This window comes from Balaenoptera physalus, assembly GCF_965194825.1.
Source record: "Balaenoptera physalus genome assembly, chromosome: 13".
Classification (NCBI taxonomy): domain Eukaryota; kingdom Metazoa; phylum Chordata; class Mammalia; order Artiodactyla; family Balaenopteridae; genus Balaenoptera; species Balaenoptera physalus.
Genome location: NC_138892.1, coordinates 14,732,912 through 14,753,861, shown reverse-complemented (window position 1 = coordinate 14,753,861; position 20,950 = coordinate 14,732,912). Strand labels below are relative to the sequence as shown.

The 20,950-nt window shown below is 46.7% G+C and overlaps 2 protein-coding genes across 5 annotated transcripts in view; one reads left to right on the top strand and one right to left on the bottom strand.

The window, feature by feature from the left end:
* The window catches only part of TIMP3 (TIMP metallopeptidase inhibitor 3), a 56,425-nt gene extending 50,460 nt beyond the window's left edge, over positions 1 to 5,965 (top strand). Inside the window, exons 3-5 of the mRNA XM_082421026.1 lie at positions 29 to 140; positions 841 to 962; positions 2,070 to 5,965. Of these exons, the coding sequence (XP_082277152.1) occupies positions 29 to 140; positions 841 to 962; positions 2,070 to 2,267 (432 nt within the window). The 3' untranslated portion in view covers positions 2,268 to 5,965. The remainder of the gene's footprint in view (positions 1 to 28; positions 141 to 840; positions 963 to 2,069) is intronic.
* Positions 1 to 20,950, bottom strand: part of SYN3 (synapsin III) — a 456,423-nt gene that overhangs the window by 292,992 nt on the left and 142,481 nt on the right. For all 4 annotated transcript variants that reach the window (XR_014252562.1, XM_082421000.1, XM_082421002.1 and 1 more), the window contains exons 5-6: positions 10,985 to 11,141; positions 7,849 to 7,938 (exon numbers count right to left, since the gene is read on the bottom strand). Coding sequence is in view for 3 of the 4 variants with exons in the window: in XM_082421000.1 (XP_082277126.1) it covers positions 7,849 to 7,938; positions 10,985 to 11,141 (247 nt within the window). In the remaining variant the exon portion in view is untranslated. The remainder of the gene's footprint in view (positions 1 to 7,848; positions 7,939 to 10,984; positions 11,142 to 20,950) is intronic.

Sequence of the window (20,950 nt, the reverse complement as noted above, 5' to 3'; positions counted from 1 at the left end):
CCTCTCATGATACTCCTTCTGCCCACAGATGTACCGAGGCTTCACCAAGATGCCCCACGTGCAGTACATCCACACAGAAGCTTCTGAAAGTCTCTGTGGCCTTAAGCTAGAGGTCAACAAGTACCAGTACCTGCTGACAGGTAACGGCCAACTCCAGCATCTAGGCCAGGGTTTGGCCAAGGTCCACTGTTCCTTCACTTTAGAGGATGGAGAAGGAGTGGTAGACCCAGCACTGTTCTCAGGGCTTTGGAGATGAGCCCACTGAATTGTAAGGAGTATCCAGTGTTGAGTCCATCTTGCTTGACCAGTGGTGGGAGCTTGAAGCTCCTACAGTGAGGCTGGATTTTAGTCTCCGCTCCACCACTGACTCTGGGGAGGAAACCTAGTTTTGCCTGGTTTTGCAATTTCTCAGCTTTACTGTAAATGAAAAGAAATTGCTAGTACCTATTGCTCTCCACATCTTAGGACAACCTATTAGGTCTGTCTTTGAAAGTTATCCACCTTTAGGCAGTCAACGTAGAAAGGAAAAAACAAAAGCAAGATCAAAAAGCCCTTGACACGGGAAGAGAATAGTTGGTCTCTGGCCCCAGCTCCAGTGCTTACTGGGTTTGGGACCTTCTGCAAATCGCTTAACCTCTCTGAACTTAATTTTCTGCATTTGGAAAATGGGAATACAACTCATCCTAAAAGGTGTTGGGGAGGATGAAATAAAACCATGGGACTCAAGAGTACGTGGCACAGTTCCGGCCTAAGGGGGTTACTCAGTAGATATGAATTCTTTCTCTTCTGACTGGGTTCTGGACAAAACAACTCCCCCCTGTTGTCCCTTTCCTCCTCTAGGCCGTGTCTATGATGGCAAGATGTACACAGGACTGTGTAACTTCGTGGAGAGGTGGGACCAGCTCACCCTCTCTCAGCGCAAGGGGTTGAACTATCGATATCATCTGGGTTGTAACTGCAAGGTAAGCCCCAGGGAGAGCAGGCAGGGGAGGTGCTGGCTCGCAGCCCCAGAAACATCAGCTCCTACAGTACAGGGCACTGGGCCGTGAGGCTGGGAAGGGTATGCATGTCAGGCCTGAGGAGAGGGGCAGGTCCGAGAAGGAGTGGTGAGGAATGTTGCACCAGGCTGAGCAGTGAAGAAGGCGAGGAAAGAATGCCTTTCTGCTGTAATCTGTGCTGCCCACTTGGCAGCTGCTGGGGCATGAGGGCTCTTCAGCATCCTTGGCCCCTCCCGTGGCTCAAGGTTGTGGCAGGTACAGGATCCTTACGTTGGCAGGTCCTGCCCAGCAGCCCCAAGTGGGCTCTCCTAGGCAGCTGACTCACTGGCGGCCCCCGCCCCAGGTGGGCAAGCTGGCGCAGGACTGCTGATACCACTTGCTGCAGAGGGTCACTCTTCAACCTGGCCCAACTCCTTGACCCAAGCACAGGGTCAGGGCACACAGCCTTGCTGCTGTGGGAGGCAGTTAGGCCATTCTCTCAGTTAATTCTCACAACAACTCGGCAAAATGGGACAACAGTGATTATGACTAGTACAGTTTTAATTGTCCCCATTTTGCAGAGGAGGAAACAGAGGCCCAGAGAGCTTAAGTAGCTAGCCCTAAGTCACACAGCTCACTAAGCCTGATTTCTAGCCTAGGGCAGCTGGACTCTAGAGTGTATGCTTTAATCTTTCTAATTTCTCAATTCCCTACGACAGCTGAGAGCTCCCGCCTTTGCCTGTTACGATTTGAGGGGGAAAGCACTCCCAAATGTCTAATTCTACCACTTTCTGGCTGTGTGACCTGGGGCAAGTTACTTAACCTCTCTGAGGCTCTATTATTTGTAAAAGGGAGATAAATCTGTTATGAGAATTAAAGAGAATAATATAGAAGCACTTAGCAGAATGTCTGGTACACAGTAGGTGCTCAACAAGTACTGGTGAGTGTTATTTATATTATTTTCACTAAGGGAGTGATGTGGCTGGGCTCCACCTGCAGTGGTCCCAAGTTCTGAATCCAGACTCGGGCAAGCATCAGGCCTAGGTCCACCACAGCGGACTCCACCAACCTTTGGTTGTTATCTCACTGCAGATCAAATCCTGCTACTACCTGCCTTGCTTTGTGACCTCCAAGAACGAGTGTCTCTGGACCGACATGCTCTCCAATTTTGGCTACCCTGGCTACCAGTCCAAACACTATGCCTGCATCCGGCAGAAGGGTGGCTACTGCAGCTGGTACCGAGGATGGGCCCCCCCGGACAAAAGCATCATCAATGCCACAGACCCCTGAGTGCCAGACCCTGCCCCACCTCACTTCCCTCCCTTCCCACTGAGCTTCCCTTGGACACTAACTCTTCCCAGATGATGACAATGAAATTAGTGCCTGTTTTCTCGCAAATTTAGCACTTCGAACACTTAAAGGAAAATCTACGCTGTCATATGGAGTTTATTTGGAACCATCCTCCTGGCCCCACCCTTCCCTTTCTTTTTGGTTTTGACATCACCCATTTCCACCTGGAAATTTTTGGTGCCATGCCAGAAAGAATGAGGAATGTATATTCTTCTTTGTGATGATATAATCTATATTTTTTTAGGAAAACAAAAATTGAAAAACTACCCAATTTGGGCATTGTAATACCTACCCCTCTTTCTTCTTCCCCATCTCACCATCTCCCAGACCCTCCTCCCTTTGCCCTTCTCTTCCCCCTTCCCCAGTACATAAAGGACACAGACAAGGAAGCTGCTGAAAAGCCAACTGTTTCAAATCAGCCAAGGGCAGCAAGCAGATAGACTCAAGGTACGCAGAAGATCTTATACACCAAGGAGATGCTACTGCATGTCCCCACCAGACTATGTCTGTCTGTGTCTGCACGTGAGAGGGAGGGAGGGGAGGAAGAAACTGCAAGAGGGTCTGGTCTGGATGATGCAGTACACACACAATTCCCCAGCCCAACGATGCTTGGGTTGACCAGATGTTTCTGAATCTGGAGCAAGCAGCCAGGCCAGAATAACAGAACTTTCTTAGTTGGTGAAGACTTAAACATCTGCCTGAGGTCAGGAGGCAATTTGCCTGCCTTGGACAAAAGCTCAGGTGAAAGACTGAGATGAATGTCTTTCCTCTCCCAGCCTCCCACAAGATTTCCTCCTGGAAAACTCTTTAGTAGATTTGGCCAGGAGTTGCCTTTATGTAAATTGGAGAGATACAAACACCGTACACTATCCACAGATATAGGACAAGTAGATTTGGGTAGAGAATACTATTTCCAAAGTAGCATTTATCTCACCTAGGGGGATGTGTTTGCATACACATTTGCATATACCCACATGGGGACATAAGCTAATTTTTTACAGGACACAGAATTCTGTTCAATGCTGTTAAATACGCCAATAGTTTAATCTCTTCTATTTTGTTGTTGTTGCTTGTTTAAAGAAAATCATGACATTCCAAGCTGACCTTTTTTTCTTCATTTTAATTAAAATTTGAAATTCTGAGCGCCCTCAGCATCCCTCTAATTGGGGTCATCTGACCTCTGTCCCTCTCCTTTTCTCCTGCTTCATGTTTGGGGCCTTCGTTTAACTGCCTTACTGGCTTGGCTCAGATGGGAGATGAGAGTTAATGTGGGTCAGGGGCCTGGGCACAGGGAGGAAAGCTGCAGTGTCCTGCCTTGGCTAGACAGCCACCTTTCCTGGGTTTGGGGACAACTTGCTCCTCTTCCTCCAGCTTACTGGTGGGTGTATGCCACCTCCTGAGGGCCTCACCTCATAAAGTTAAAATTGGTGGTCATTGGGAAAGCCTTACTCTGCAATCAGCTGTAGGGTTTTTGTTGTGTTTTTTGAAATAAAACTATAATATAAATTCTCTGATTAAATAAAATTATTTTAAGTTTTAGTGTTGAGTAGGTGATAATGTATATTTTACAGAACCGGGGATGGTAGGATGGTGGCATTTAACATGATTTTGCTCCGTCTCTTTTTTCAGATTATGGGTATTTATCCTGTATCAGTATTTGTATCTTCAGTTCATTCCACTTTAGGAAACTGAGCTGCCAACTGAAACAGGAGAAAAAAAAAAAGAAGCAGACAATACATTGTAATGTCTTGCACACAAATGCAAATGCCCAGGCAAGGTGTTTGGCAGGACCCCAGTGCGGGAAGGCAGTACAGGCATCCGGTTTCCTTGGGATTGATTTCATTACCTACCTTTCACCTTGCGGTTGTGACATCTGGCATACAGGAAATGGGGGTGGGGGGGGGCCTTTGCTCTCTCAATGGGGCAGCGTGAGCAGGAGGAGCTGAGGTCAGCAGGCCAGTGGTTTTTAAGGGGTGAGCGCCAGACTTGGTGTTTTAAGATTTTCTTTATTTGAACCTCAAAGTCCTACAAGGTGGAACCCCTAACCCAACCTGCACAAGAGCCCTCCCACAACTGGGCATCAGTGTGACCTCCATGAGGCATCTGGCTATTCTTGGTCCCTGGTGGGGTCATCTCCACTCACACAAGGAGGGGCGTGAGGTGAGGCCTGAGCATGAGTCACCTGAAGTTTCCCTCTGAAAAGTTGGTGGAACCACAGTCCTATCTGCCAGGCCCTGGCAAGGAAAACTGCAGGTCCTGAGCAAAGAAGTGTCCTTTGCAGAGTGATGTCAGAGGGCGGTTTTTGAGCTTTCTATAAGCTATAGCTTTGTTTATTTCACCTGTTCACTTACTGTATAATTTAAAGTCATTTATGTAGCTGAGACACTTCTGTATTTCATTCATATCGTGAACGTTTTATTTTGCTAAATCTTATGTCATGTGTAGGTTGTAATATGTGTACATTGTGTTTAAGAGGAAAAAGAAAAAAAAAAAACAAAACCCACACGCCGCCATTTTCCTGAATCAAATTCTACAGTGGAACGGAGGGTAAATACTTCTACTGTGCAGGCAGCTAGACTGGCGAATTGGGGAAACTAGAAGGAATTAGCACTAGAGACTCCTCCAGACTCCTCCCTATCGGCATCCTAGTGGCTTTCTGGACTAGGAGGGAGGAGAGAAAAAATAGCAAGTACATTCACATCCTTGCTCTGAGGCACCTGGCCCTGGGCAATCTGCTGGTCATTCCCGTTCCTTTCTCCCTCTAGTCCGTTTGTCCACCCCATTGGGAAGCCACAATTTCTCCTAAAAATCCAGGGCCGTGGGACCTGTGATTCCAAGCTCTCTTGGCCTCCCCTGGCCATCTCTTCTGTCTCCCTATCCAGAAGCACCACACCCAGGCTCTCACCTTTCAGGCCAGTGCTCCATCTGGCCAGGGTAGATAATACTGGGAGACTCTTGTGCTTTAGCCTTACCCAGTCCCAGACCCTACATCATGGCAATCAAGCTACAGCCCATGAGCACCATTTTTCATACCATGGTTCTTGAGCAATTAAAGAAACAAATGACTTATTGGAACAGCTGTCTCATAGGAACTGTGGTCCCCAGGAGACAATACCCTCCCCTGCCTCTGCCCTTCATCATATGCTCAATGATCAACAATATGGATTAACCAAAAATGACACCCAAGTGTTTGGCTCCTGGCTGCTAAAGTAAAAATATCACTGAAATAGTTTTACACAAGAAAAACACTTAAATTCTGACAGCAAAAGCAAAACAAAATGGGGGAGTGTTGGGGAGACAGATATCAACAGCTTCCAAATTGGCTCTTGGGAGACACGAGGAGGGCTCATGCTCCAAGGGGAGGGGCTTCGTAAATTCTCCCATGACCCCCACCTTCCTCCTTAGCCGGTCTGCTGTCCTGAAACCCAGAAGTGATGGAGAGAAACCAACCAGAGAAAACCCTGTCTGGAAGGAATGTATTTGTTGCTAAATTTTGTAGCACTGTTTACAGTTTTCCTCCATGTTATTTATGAATTTTATATGCCGTGAATGTATATTGTCTTGTAATGTTGCATAATGTTCACTTTTTATAGTGTGTCCTTTATTCTAAACAGTAAAGTGGTTTTATTTCTATCACACACCTGATAGAGTCTCTTGTCTCCTTGTGTCCTGACTGCCATTGTGGGTTATAGGGATCACAGAGGGCCTTGGAAGCCAGGTCCTGCCTGCTTTGGCTCCTGGCCTGTGCACACTCCCCTCCCTCCACTCACTTCTACAGCGTGGACCCACCCTGCCCCAGCCCTTGCCCCAGTCAGGTGCATTTTCAGGAGCAGCATCCTAGATTTCCTCCTGGCTGCTAATCCATCCCTGACCTTGCTCCCTGATTCTATGGCCAGGGTTCTCCCTAGTTCTATGGAATCTGGATCAATATCTAATTGCCTATTAGTGGTACAGGTATTCCCAGACTGGGGCCCTGACTTGGCCTTCCCTGGTGGGAGGAATGTTCCTAAGAATCTCAAGCTGGTGGAAGTCGGCGGGGGAGGCTCAAACAGCAGTCCTTGATGCCAAATGCCTGCCTGAAATTCCGAGTAGGGCTTGGCCAAGTTGGGGATGCCAGGAACTCACTACAGCCAGCCAACGCCTCCCAGAACTTACAGCTGGGCCTGTCACCCTCAATGGGCTGGGTTGGTTGCAGACCCCTCACCCAACTTTCATCCCATTGTTGACAGTGTTCCAGGGTATGGCTTTGCCCCTATTTTAAAGCTACTCTATTTTGAGCACCTATCGTATGCCAAGCACAGCACCCTATACACATGATCACATTAAATCTCAACAACCCAATGAGGTAGTTCTACTGTCATCCATGGTTTTTGGCTGAGGAAGCTGAGGCTCACAGAGACCCAAGACCTAGTAAGTAGGCAGAACTGGGATTCAAACTCAGGCTGGTTTGAGGATACACCCTGAATTTTCTCCACGGTGTTGTCACTTAGTTGGAATATGCTGGGTTGCACATGCCCTTCTTATTCCAACCAGCACATCCTGGATTCTATGACTCCTCTCACTGCATCAGATATAAGGGAAAGATAATCAATGAGAAATGTTTCTGCCTGGTTAGACTGTCCCCCACCTGGAGACACCTATCAGTGTCTCCAAACAGGACTGTCAAGCTCAGCAGCCTAAGCTTGGGATTCTACAAGCAGGGCATCATCCTCAGCTGAGATTACTGAATACCCTATTAACTACCTTGTTCCCCAAGACTCACATTCCTTGCAAGGCATGCATGGGGCCATGGCCCCGCATTCCTTTGACCAGTTTAACAAGACCACCGACCATGAAAGCAGGCATGTCACGGGCTATTTCCAGCTGCCCAGAACTCTTGATCCAACTTCTTCTGGCCGCAGGATGGAGAACTCTCCACCTCATCCAAAAAGATGTTCACCTTTCCCACCATCCAAATGGGAGGCTATCCCACATATTCCAAATGGAAGGCTATCCCACTATTCCAAGTTCTCTGGGAAGCTCCAACCACTTCCCAGAGACAACCTTGAGTATATTCAACAGTTGGAATGCGAAGAGGATGCACAAGGAAACTGCCCTTTGACGATCAATGCAAACAAAATATTACTGCTTTTATTAAAATAAGAGTTGAAACCAGGTCCTGCACAGGGCTCAAGGGTTCAAGGTAACATCCTACCTTTGAAACATCTTTCACCTTTGTTATCAACCTTTGGTTCCAATATGCCAGCTCAAGTTGTCCCCTGATTTGCTGAAAATTCCCAATGTCCCAAGGAATGCTGTCCCTCTTTGTCATTTGCTCTACCGCCTGAAATTTTACCTGGAGACCTGACCCTTCTCCTAGGAAAGCCAGGTATTCCTATAGGATGTCACAGCTCTTCCTTAGAGCCTGGGTGGTCAGGAAGCAGCTCCTGAGCCCACCTCCTCCACTCAAATGGACTGAGTACATGGACAACTGTGTTTATGCCATATCACAAAAATAAGCAGAGTAAAAAAGGGCACTCACCATTGGCTTATGGTTGGGGAAAAACGTTTGCTCCACAAGCGGGAACTTCTCAGGACCCAGGGAATGGAAGATCTTAATGAGTTGAGAGAACTAGGGCAGAATATGAGAGAACACTGGTCAACTGTTGTTACCCAGTATGTACCAATCCCTTCATTCCCGCCAGGTCCACTAAGTTCTGCTCAATCACATTTCATAAGCATTTACTACGCTCTTAGCATTTCACACAAGCACAAGCTGCTGACCTTCATGTCAAGTCCCCTGCCTGCAATGCCCTTCTTTTTTGAGAGGCATTTGTGTAGTAGTTTATGGTGTGGACTCTGGGTTCAGATCCTCTACCACTTACTAGCTGTGTAACCTTGAAAGTCATTTCAGATTTCTGAGCTTCAGTTTCCTCATTTGTAAATGGAGAAAACAAGAGATCCAACCTGACAGGATTGTTGTAAGGATTAAATATACAGTGTATTAAAAGCAAGCCCTGCTCCATAGGTACACCTGAATGTTGGCTATGTTAGTAGTAAGTATTTTCTCTGCTTTTAGAAACCCCACTCATTTCCAACAGCACAAGCTGCATCCCTTCCACACTGTGCTCCCCCTGCTTCAGCACTTCCTTGTTTTGCCATGGAGATAGTTACTGTCTCCAGAGCTAGTGGGTAAGCTCCTGAAAAGCAGACCTCAGACTTATAGTCTCCTCTATCACCCACCCTACTCAGCACCCCTGGGAGCTCATTCTGTGCCCAGCACTGCACCTTAATATTGGGGCAACACACTGAACACGTAGACCAGGCCTGGAGAAAGACCGCCTGTGGGCAGATGGTTGGGATAATAATGTCTTGCTGGAGGGAAGCGAGGGGGTTATGGGACCTGGAAGAGGGACAGAGTGGGGGTGAGGACGACTCCCTGGAGCAGATGACATAAGAGAAGGAAGAGGGCGCTCCAGATGTGCAGTGAAACAAGTGTGTGCTGGAGACACTCAGTGGCTGCCGTGGCTGTGGCCTTGGGTGCAAGGGACAGTGAGAGAGGAGGCTGGAGAGTGATCCGTCACAGACCACCAGGAGCCTTAGAGGCCAGACAAAGAGCTGGGAATTCACCCAGAAGGCAAAGGGGAGCCGCTGGTGAACAAAAGCAGGGAAGAGAAAGGTAGACGCTGATCACGAAGAAGAAATATGCTGCAATGTGTGGCCTAACGTGGATGCCCAATGGCCAGAAGAGGAGCTAAGTCTTGTGCCAAACTTACTTTGGGGTAACTCAATACTAAGAGCTCACAAAGAAAGAACAGATAACTTAGGAACTTTCTGCATCAGGCCAGGATTGGTCTGTAGATTCTTGAGCTGTAACCTGCAGCTGTGGTGCAACACAGTGTCAGTTTAGTGGGCTCGAGGGACCTCAGAAATACGGGAAATGATGGGAGGGTCTCTCATTCTACAGATAAGGAAACTGAAGTCCAGAGAAGGAGAGTAATTCCATAATCAAGCAGGAGTTTTGGAGATGCCCAGCTTCACTACCTACTACTGGTTGCATGAGCCTCAGTTTCCTCATCTGTACAATGGAGATATCAGAAATACCTACTATCAGGTTGGTTTGAGGATTAAATACAATATGCATGTGAAGGGCTCAGAGTGCAGTTAGTGCTAATAAATGGTAGTTGCTACCATCACCATGATTATGTGGGAAAACAAGGAGGGTGAACTAATACTACCTAGGACCTTTCTGGGATGTTGCAGGCCTAAAAGCTTGGTTAGGGAAGAATGAGGAGGAGACCAAAGCCATGGTAACAGTGGTTAAAGACTATCTATATCTACTAAATTAATGCGTGTATGCATTCAATAAATACTGAGTGCCAGCTCTGCAGAGACCTCGTTCCTAATACTAGGGACAATAATAGTTGTTACCATTTATTGAGTATGTACTTAATGCCACCCACCATTCTAAGTACTTTACATGTATTAACTCATAACCCTACCAGGAGGGCCCTATTTTTATCATCCTTTTACAAACATGGAAAATAAACTCAGAGAGATCAAGCAAGTTGCACAAGGCTAATCAGCTCATAAATGGAGGAGCCTGGACCTAGGCAGTCTGGCTCCAGAGCCCATGTTCTCAACCACTGCCTTACCACCAGGAGACCATGCAGAGAGACAAGAAAAGAAGAGATGAGATGGCTAAGAGCTTCACAGAGCACATCCTACATACCCCCCAACCTCTACATTTCCTCTTCCCCTTCTCTGCTTTGTTTTCCCCTTGACACTTATCATGTCATATTAAATATTTGGCATGTCTGTTAACATACTGCATGTGCCCCTGCTCACTACAATGTAAGATCCGGGGATTTTGGTCTGATTTGCTCACTGCCATGTTCCTAGAACTTAGAACAGTCCCTGGAACATAGTAGGTGCTCTGTTTGTTGCATGAATACATTATTTCAAGTAGGGGAGCTGGATAATACAGATGAATGAATAAATATATCATTCTAGGTGGAGATAAGTATTTGGGGAAAAAATAAAGCAGGGTAAGAAATTTGAGAGTATTTGGGGAGTGATGGGGTGATATTTTAGGAAAAGTCTCTCTTACAGGTAACATTTGGATGGAAAGGCATATCAAATGAATGAATATGAAACTAATGAATAAAAGTGGGAGAGGAATCGAGCATTAGGGATTGGAGAGAGATGAGTCCAAGTTTGGGTTTCACCCCTTCCTGGCTCCATGACCCTGAGGAGTTCTTTAACGGCCCTAAAGCTGATCTTCCTTCTCTGTAAAATAGAGTAATGATGCTCACCTCACATGACAGCAATAGCGTGAGCACCAGGCAGCACAGTTTTCTAGTACATAGTAAGTGCTCAATAAACAGTGCTGACCTTTAAACAAAAATGATGACATGCTCAAATATTAATAAGAGCAGTAGGGTACCCCCTCTTACCACTAACATTATTATAATATAACACTGTATCATAATATGCTATATAATATCATTGGGTAATAATTACAAGAAGGAGTTTGGGATCTAAGTTGTTTATTCAGTTGCTTTAAAAAGACTCCTTTTATTACTGGGCCTCCATGCTGGGGAATGGGTCCACTTCAGGGCTGGGAGGTCAGCCACTGCCTCCCCATTCCTTCCAGGTCAGCCTGGCCCAGCACCTACCACCCAGGGCTTGCTGCAGAAGTTGTAGACGGAGTAGAGGGAGTTGACGGCAGGCAGCCCTCCATACTGGAGGCCGATGACCAGGCTGCGGTAGTCTTCGCCCAGGGCCATGCTGTAGGCATGCTGGCGGACAAGGATGAAGTCCGGCTTGAAGGATCTGCCAAGAGAGGGGCCGGCAGCAGTGTTACATACCTTGCATTGATGGAACAATCAGGGCAACATGCCACAGCCTGCTGGGGATAGCGCCTCAGTTCAGAATGCAGATGGGGTGTGGGAGTGTGGATGAGGAAGCTCAGATGCAAACACACAGCAACTGCAAAGCAAAAGGACTGAAAACAATTCATACTTCCTTCTATTTCTTTTTAAGGTCGTTTTCTAAATTTTCTATATTGAACAACTATTTCATTTGCAATCGGAAAAAAATGTATCAAACAGTTCAGTGAATGTACTGCGATTTTACTAGGCACTACGGTGGAGGCACATGTTACTGAGTCGTCACAAGTGCCCTGGGATGTGGGTACTGCTGCCATCAGCTCCATCTCACAGATGAGCACCCTGAGGCTCAGGAAGATCAGGTCACTTCCTCAAAAAGACACACTGCAGGTAAGAGGCAGGGCCAGGTCTGTGTAGCCTCACAACCCTGGATCTCAACGATGGTGCAACATGGCTTTCTTCTCGTATATCTCCAACGTGTCTTGCCCCTTTCAAGTAGCAACCTCTGGAAAGCAGCTAGAGTACTGACGTGATGGCCAAGAACATGCCAGGCTCTTTGCCAGGTCCCTCTTTGCCAGGTCCCTCTGGAAATAAGATCCTGATTAATGCTCACAAGCAAACCTGGGTAAGGTTGGGACTATTTCTCCACCTTACAGATGAGAACCTGCAGGTCAGAGAAGTTGTGAACTTCCCCAAGTCACAAAGCTGGGAAGCAGGAGAGCCACGTTTGACCTCAGGTCATCTGGCTCCAAGTCCACATGCTCTTCCCTCCATCACATGGCTCCAGGTGGATTCACACATTGTTTTATTCACACTGCCAAGGATCCACCTGTTTCTGGATTCCTCATTTCTAAGTCACACGAGAAAATCAGACTCATGGTAGGTAGGTGGTTTACACTTCAAGTGGTGTGATGCATCTGGCTCATCCAGAGTCAGACACTTAGCTTCAAATAAACTTTAGTTCTTTAAAATAATTCAAATATAAATTAAAATAACTCTCAAAGGGAAAAGACTTGCCCCCAGGGAAGACACTTTTTGAATCACTCTGAGCTTGGGCCTTATGGTGCTTGCCCCCAGGGGCTGGCACCCAGGAGCAGGCGCGTAACAAGGACGTGTTGAAGGAATGAATGATGTACATGAACATCACCTCCTGCTCCCAAAGGAAAGGGCAAGGGTCTCCCCCGTCCTGAGGGCGACCGCGTGGACGGTGACATCTGGGTGTGGGTGGCATCTGCTGATGGAAGCGGTCAGTGATGTCACTGTGGTTAGGGTTGGCGTTGGGCTAGAAGCTTGGAACCTGCTATGCCTACAGTCCTGTTACATTCTTAGAGGTGAACCAGCTCCACCAGTGCATTTTACAGATGCGGAAACTGAGCCCTGTGGCCGGGCAGTGACATGTCCCGGGTCACTCAGCAAAACCGTGGCACAGCAGGAGGTCGCACCCACTTCCCTGCTTTCCGTCTGCTCTCTGCCCTCCACCTTGCAGTGTCTTACAGCAAAAGAGATGGAAGGCAGGATGAACGGGTGTGTGTGTCTCTCACAGGGATCTGAGGACCAAAGGGAGCACTGACTTATAAGACAACCATTTTCTACATTTATCTGATTTTTAAAATAATATATGTTCATTGTGGAAAAAAAGAAAAAACACCCTTGGAAAACACATAGAAGTAAACAAAATTACCTGTAATTCTCAACTCAGAGAAAATTCTAATAACTTTTCTATGTGTTTCCTTACATGTACATTATGATCCACTAACCTATTTTCATATATATAATATGCATTCATACTCATAATTGACTTCCTGCTTTCTGTTAATTATGATTTTGCTATTTTCCACATATTGCAGTGTATTTTCCCTACCAAAATATCTTCAAAAATATCATTTCTAATGGCTACCTAGTAATAGTGCACCGAATGGATATACCATATTAAGCCAACCAATCATCTATTATTATCAAGTAGCCTCTTTCCAATATTTCACACATGCACATCTTTGCACACAAATCAACCTCTGCATTTAAAACTATTTCCTTAAGATAGAGTCTGTGAAGTGGGATCGTTGGGTTAAAGGGTATGAACTTTTTTAAAGGCACTCGAAAGAGTATCCCTTTTTAAAGGTGCACAGCACCACTGCACCTGACAGCGAGCTCCTCACTGCAGGCTCACCAGCACAGCAGTCTTTAAAAAATACATTTTTCAATTTATAAACCATTTCCCCCAAAAGATACTCTGCACCCCACTGCTGTTTTAGTTCTCATTTTTCTGATTTTAGTGAGATCGAGTACTTTTATTAACCATATGCATTTTCTTTTCTGTAAAAGTTTGCTCACATTTTTCCCCATTAAAAAAAAAAATGGGGCCTGTTTCCTCATTGACGTGAGCTCTGTGTTAGGATGCTGCCCTTTATCTGTCACACGCAGTAATGTTTTTACTAGTTGCTTGCCTTTTTTTTTTTATGGCTGTGAATCTTAAGAAAATATGGAAACACATTTTCCATTCCCCCTGAGTCTTTTCCTTTTGATTTCTCTCTCTGCTTTGATGCTCCAAGGGGGTCCTCCGGGGCCCCACTTCCGACAGCACGATGCCCCCTCTTCCTGGCAGTGTAGTTTCCCTCACAGACAATGGTGCTAGCACACTTGGTGCCTCACTAGGGCAACTGCACTCTGCTCCAGGAGGAAATAAAGTCTTGTGCTGGGCAGCCTCCTAGTTTTTCACTGTTTGTGGAGAACTCATAAGAAGAACACAGCCTGGGGGTGGGGGGGAATCTGGCTATCTAGAAAAAGGAGGTGCCCTTCCCAGAACACCTTCCAAGAAGAGTATCCGATGGCCTGTCTTGGGATACTCTGACCCCAGCCCCAGGTATTATGGTGCTGTCTTTCCAGGCTGTCTAGAGCTCACCTCTAAATCAGATCTTTCTTACTCTTTGAAATAAAGTAGTGGCCACCTCCTATTTGTCTTCCGGGATTTGGGAATCTATCTCAAGCTTCCACATTCCAAGTGTTCTTTTAAAATTATACATCAACTCCATGCTCAAAACCCTCAGAAGTCTTCCCTCTTTCCGATGACAGATCCTCACCTCCTTACCATGGCTACAAGGTCCCTGCCCACCTCTCCATCCTCATTTCTACTTTATCCCCTCCCTCACCTCCACCCAAACCACACTGACAACTGCTCCTCCCTCTAATTCTCAACCTGGATGCTCTTTTCCCAAATTGTTCGCGGGTGCCTCATTCTTATCACTCACTGGCTCAAATTCATTTCCTGAAAGACACCTGTCCTGTTCGCTCTATTGAAATTTTCCCCAACCCTCATGTTGCCCTATTTTCTTTTCTTTACAGCTCTTATGACAATTGTATTTCTCCTGTTTATATGTTAAGTTGTTTATTGTCTGTCTCTCCCCTCTAAAGATGTCAGCTCAATGAGAACAGGGGACCTGCCCATCTTGGACAAAATAGGCCTTATCAATATTTTTAAATGAATGATGAAATTAATGAATTCATGTACACATGAAAGAATGAATGAACACGAAGTGGAAAAAAGAGTGACCTCTTTCCTTGTGGCCCTAGAGAAAAGAATTAGGACTGATGGCCAAAGTAGCCAGGAGATAACCTGTGGCCCCTAATAACCAGGGGGCTGCCTTACAAGGTAATGACTCCTGTGTTCCTGGAGGTATGTTAGCGTCACCAAGAAGGTTTTAACCCCCGAGAATGAAAGTCAGACCCCATGACTGCTTAAGATTCTCAGATACAATATGTGAGAAATAAACACTCTCCATGTGTAATGTATCACAGCAAACCAGGCATGTGTCACAGTTCCAATTCTGCCATTGGTTGCTGCCCAGAATGCACAGTGTCCTTCCAGACAGCCTGGGATACAAGGGATTTGCATGGAAAGCAGAAAAGTTAGTGACTCCAGCACTTAGTTCCTCCCTCCATACCCAGCACCCAAGGTTCTCTATCCAGTCAGGGAACAGCCACAGCCTGCATGTCACCCCAACATCCAAGGATGTGGTCAGTAGCTTCTGGGCCTGACAGTGGACCAAGCATCCCTGTAGAGGCTGGAGATCCTGAGATGACTGGGACACAATCCCTGCTTTCATGAAACTCACAGTCTTAGAGGAGGTGGGTGCAAAGCTAAAGGATAAGGATTTGCTAAAAGAACAAAAGAAAAAGTGAGTGAGTGAAATAACAGAGGCATGTATGAAACACTAAGGTGGCCCTCTGTCTGGGGAGGGTGTGGACGAGTGTGCGCTGGCTGGGTCATGGAAGAAAAGTAGGGCTTTGTCAGGTGGACAGGGTATTAAAGGTTTCCAGGTAGAGGGAACAGCACCTGCAACTGCATGAACGAACCGCTGAAGTGGTGGGTGTAATGGAATGTGCTGGTTTTGTTTTCTCTTCTCAGTAGCCTTCTTTCTGGGGGGAAACCGACTCCGTGATGAAATCCTCTCCAACCAGAGAACCACATTTCCCTGGGCATTAACTGGTCTAAGGATTGCGTTGCTGACATCAAATGGGCCCGTCACAATCCTCTTCTGAGGGGCCAGCTAAGTTGGAGTGATGTCACGTGGGGCTGATGAACACCCGTTTCCTGCTCCATGGAGGGATCCCACCTGTACCAGAAGTGCCACTAGGAACAACACAAGGAGGGAGACAAAAGCCTGTCTGCGTCACTGAGCCCCTGGATCCTGACACCAGAGCCATCTTTATCTTCTGAGTTATGTGAGCTATTAAGTTTTCTCTTTTGCCTACACTAGTTTGAATTGGTTCTGGCGCTTCCCATCACTACTGCTCTGGCTGATACTGGGAAGAAGTGGCAATGTTTGCAATTGGTTGCACGGCTGGAGTATGAGGTCTGATGAGGTGGTGGCAAGAGATGAGGCTAGGTAGAAATTCCCAACAACTCTCATGACCCCCTCCTGCTCTTCTGTCTCCACAGACCCACTGGGCCCACACCCTGTGTCTGTCATGCCTGAGCAAGAAGACCTCCTTCAGTTCCAAACAAGCTGGCACATCCTGGTTGGAGACTGTACTTGGGTTTTCCTGTTATTTAGACTTAATATGAGCTATATTATTTGGGTTTCTGATCCCAGGTCTTTCTCAAAAGTGGCAGTCGACACTGGAGAGGAAATCAAAGACAGCATATAATTAAATGGTAGAGTTGGGACAGGTGACGCATTGCTCGGAGATTATTAGGTGCTCCAGGCAGCGTCAAGAGGTAGGGGGCCAAAGGCTGAGTGACTTTTAACCACTGGAGAAGTGTAATAATTCCCTCAATGTGCAGAAGCCTGCGGTGGCAAGAAAAGATTTTTGGCTGGGCTTTGCCTGGGACCTAAGTTAATAAATAGAAGCCTCATTATTCTCAGCCACTTGACTGCTATTTTTTAACAGTCCCCTGTTCCCGGAGAGCCAGGCTGACCAAGGGTGACAATGTTGCTAATTTTGGTCACATGTTTACCCATCACACTCAGACCTAACCCCAGCCACACCTGGGAAGGCTCTGGACTTCCTGACATCTGCGTCCACCAGCAAAGACTTCGGCTGTCCTTGTAACTTCTCCACATTTCTCACAATCCTTCCCCATTCCCCTCCCCCTCTGAAAATTCAACCTCAGGTACCAAATCTGTGGGAAGGAGACCAAGAGAACTGAGCAAGCCAGCAAAAACAGGTGTCCTGAGGAAAAGGGGAGGGGGAATGGCCACACTCCCGAAGGCTGAGGGACCATAACCTCCAGCAAGGACAGAACAGAGGAGATGTGCACACTTGGCAGACGGAGGGCTCTGAGTGGGCCATGTGGAAGGACTTTGGGAATTAGCGATGCTTCCCTCCAGCCTGAGGACTGCAACAAATTAGTCCAGGCCGAAAAGAAAGTAGGTGGCAGCCAACCAGGAATCTGGCGAGAAGCAGACAACAGGATGCCGCAGTGAGGTCTGTGGGGCCCGCACAGCGGCTGCCAGCTGCACGGCGTGATGACGGTGGGGAAGGGGCCCGGCAGGGTTTATGAACAGCCAGGCTCTCTGATGGATCCTGGGGCTCTCTATAAACTACTAGGAGGTTAATAAAACACAGACACGAGTTGCTGGAGGAAGTAGGTTTCCTCGTCTCCCTTCTCAGCCTCAGAATCTCTGTCTCTTTACCCTAGTCTCTTCCTTCCCTTTCATTTCAGAGGCGTCCTTGCTCCTCCATCCTCCTCCTCCATCACCCTGGGGATCCCACATGTTATGGGTTGAATTGTGTCCCCCCCAGAAGATACAATGAAGTCCTGAGCCCCATTACGCGCGCGTGTGTGTGTGCGTGTGTGTGTGTGTGCGTGTGTGCGTGTGTGTGTGTGTGTGTGTGTGTGTGTGTGTGTGTGTGTGACCTTAATTGGAAATAGGTGTTTGCAGATTTAATCAAGTTAAGGTGAGTCATACTGGAGTAGGGCAGGCCCTAATCCAATGACTGGAATCTTTATAAGAAGAGGTAAATCTGGACACAGACACAGAGAGGAAGAGGAAAATGCCATGTGACGAAGGAGCCAAAGGTTGGAGTGATGTGTCTACACGTCAAGGAACATCAGATATTGCTGGCAACCAAGAGAAGCCAGGAAGAGACAGGGATGGATCCTCACCTAGATCCTTGAGAGGGAGCTTGGCCCTGCTGACACCTTGATCTCAGACGTCCAGCCTCCAGAACCGTGAGAGAATATATTTCTGTTGTGTAAGTCGCCCAGCCTCTGGTACTTAGCTACTACAGCAGCCTCAGGAAACGAATACTCTGCACACCCGCAGTATTTCCTCTTTCTAGCAGCTTCCTGGCTTTCTTTGTTCTTGTGTGTATCCATCCACAGTCCCCTCCCCACTTCCCAAAACAACAACCCTGACTCCAACAATAAGAAAACCTGCGTTTCAAGGTTAAAAATGAATGACAGTAATGTTCATATTTACGTAAAAGAGTTAACAAATCAACAAAAAGAATAATGCATGGAGATTTGTTTGGAAGGATGTTCACCACAAATGCTAAGCTGGCTATCTCTGTAGGGTGGGATGGAAAATGGGGGTTTTTACATTCTTCTTCAGACTTTTTGGTACCATCTGCATTTAAAAAAAAGAGCACAAAGCATTTTTACAACTAGGAAAAAACAATGAGGTTTATCTTCATTTTGGAAAAAAGCGATAAATCTAACAATGATGTAACATCATGGAAAATGCTTATGGGACAATTTCATGTGACATAAAACAACAGAAAAGAAAATCTGTGTAATGACTAAAGCACTGTAAAAATGATAGGCCTGGAAGGGGAGCGGGAACATCGTTAATTTGTTAAGGTGGCGAGGCTGCAGGTGATTTCTTTCGTTTTGAAAATTTCCTTTTTTGTTATCATGTGGTTTGGGCAATAACCAGAACTTTTGATTGGCATAAATAAATAACTGAATGTAAAACAACCCCTTCACTTGGCCTGGCAACCATAACTAGCTATTCCCCCACTTCCTCCAGTTGCTACTGTCTGTGCCTGCTAGCCCCAATTCCCACATACCCATCTCCATCACCCTCTGCATCTGGCTGCCATTCTCCTTTCCACCCTAGTGAAATCACACTGAGATCATTCCTAAAAGCCAAACTCCAGGATCAAATGGACTCTGCTATGCCCTCCATTTCCTTGATTTCTAATAACAGCTAATGTACAATGAGCCTCTATTCTAAGCCCTCCGCATATCTTCAATCATTTAAGCCCGACTCATTTAAGCAGCTGTTATTTTCATCCCCATTTTCCAGATAAGGAAACTGAGGCACAGAGTGGTTAAGGAACTTGCCGAGGTTACACAGCTGTTGTTGGTGGAACCACGAGTCAAACCTGGAAGCTGTTGGATCTAGAGAAGGGTTTCTCGCTCTCTGCACTACTGACCTTTGGACCTGCAGAATTACTCCTTGTGGGGGCTGCCCTGTGCATTGTAGGGTGAGGCACATCCCTGGCCTCCACCCAACAGATGTAGTAGCACCTCCATGCCCAGCTGTGACAATTAAAAATGTCTCTAGACATTGCCAAGAGCCCTCTGGGGGGCGAATTCACCCTGGTCCTCGTGGCCTCTGTTGCATGATCTTCATTGTCCCCGCCCTGAAGACGCTCTCCCCTTGCTTCCCAGCTGCTTCCTCCCGGCTCCTCACTGTGTCTTCTCCCCTCCTATGGCTCTTCTCCAAGGCCCAGTGTTGGTTCCCTGCCCCGTGAAATCGCCTCCATTCAGTGGGTTCACCCACCTTGTCCTCACAGGCAATAGTGGAACAGAGCACTTCCTCTGCATCAGGAGGCATTTTTAGGCTTTTAATTATGTTATCTTTAATCCTCACAGGGACCCTATAGGAGGGAGATTATCAATAGCCTTATTTTTCAAGAAACTAAGGCACCAATAATCCATAAAAATATCGAATCGCTATGTTGTATACCTAAAACTAATATAATATTGTAAGTCAACTATACTTCAATTAAAAATAAATAAATAAAAACAAAAGTAAAGTAAATAAATAAATAATAATTTTTTAAAAAGAAACTAAGGCACCGAGAGATTAAGCACAACAAGAACAAGGTCCACATGAGACCTGAGTGCTTCAAAGCTGATGTACACAGCCAGTGTGCTACCAGCACCATCCTTATCACCTCAGACTCACTGTGCCTGGACCCTAAGTCATCAGCCTCCCCCAGTGTGGATCTCCTGACTTCTGTTAAGGCACCTCCCATGCCCCCAGGAACCCAGGATCTGTCACCCTGAAGTCATCTGCGATTCTTCTGACCCCCTATGTAGGGAGCCGACTCCCCACTCCAGAAGTGTCTAGGGTTTCCCCCTACACTCCCACTCCCCACTCTCACTCTGGTTTTCCCTCCCATTGCCTCATGCCCAGGACATCTCGACACACCCTTAGCTCCTAACCCCTGGTCACAAATCCCTCCTCTTGCTCCTCTGAAGCGCAGAATCCAGACGGCTGAGTGCTGAGTGTGACGTGACCCCCCTGCCTCTGCCCCGGGATTCCCAAGCTACATGCCAACAGGGCCCAAGCAGGTAACATCAGGCTAGGGGAGCGGGCCAGTCTTTTCTAGCAGTGTCCTTGGTGGTCTTTTCTAACACATACTCTCTTTGTTTCCAAATTAAACACAGGAATATTCTTCATTTCCACAATGTTCTCTCCCCCTTTTTTAGGAGCAGGCACGTCCCCTACTCTATCTTTCGTTTTCCCACTTTTGATAACGACTTGAGCGCTAGAAACATTTCGTCTTCCTGTAGGAGCACAGCCTCTATGACAGATGGCAGCTAACGCAGGCCTCTGTGGAGAGCTGGGAGAAGTAGGGACTGGTGAAATGGAAAACAGCCTAAGCTCTAGACATTATGGCCTCCTAGGAACGAGGTCCCAGGTGGCCCTAATGCCTTTCTAAAGAAGCCCAAATCTGGATATTTATAAGAAATTCTCAGTTACTTAAATGCTGATGGCTCATTCAAAAATTTCTAAAAATCACCATGCACCAAAAATAAATAAAGCAGGACTGCTATGGGAAAAACTCTAATGAAACTCAAGTCTGCACCTATAGGGGGCAATTGTGACCAACTCCAGCATATGGTGGCCACATGGAAATACTTGGTCCAGTCTTACCAAATCCTCTGATTTTCAAATGAAGCCAGAAACCTGCCTTTTATATGAAATCTTTTTGTGTGAAATCTCTCCTTTTAAAAAAATATGGGACCACATTGTGTGTGCAAACCAAACTTATCTGGACGGGGGGATGTGGCCT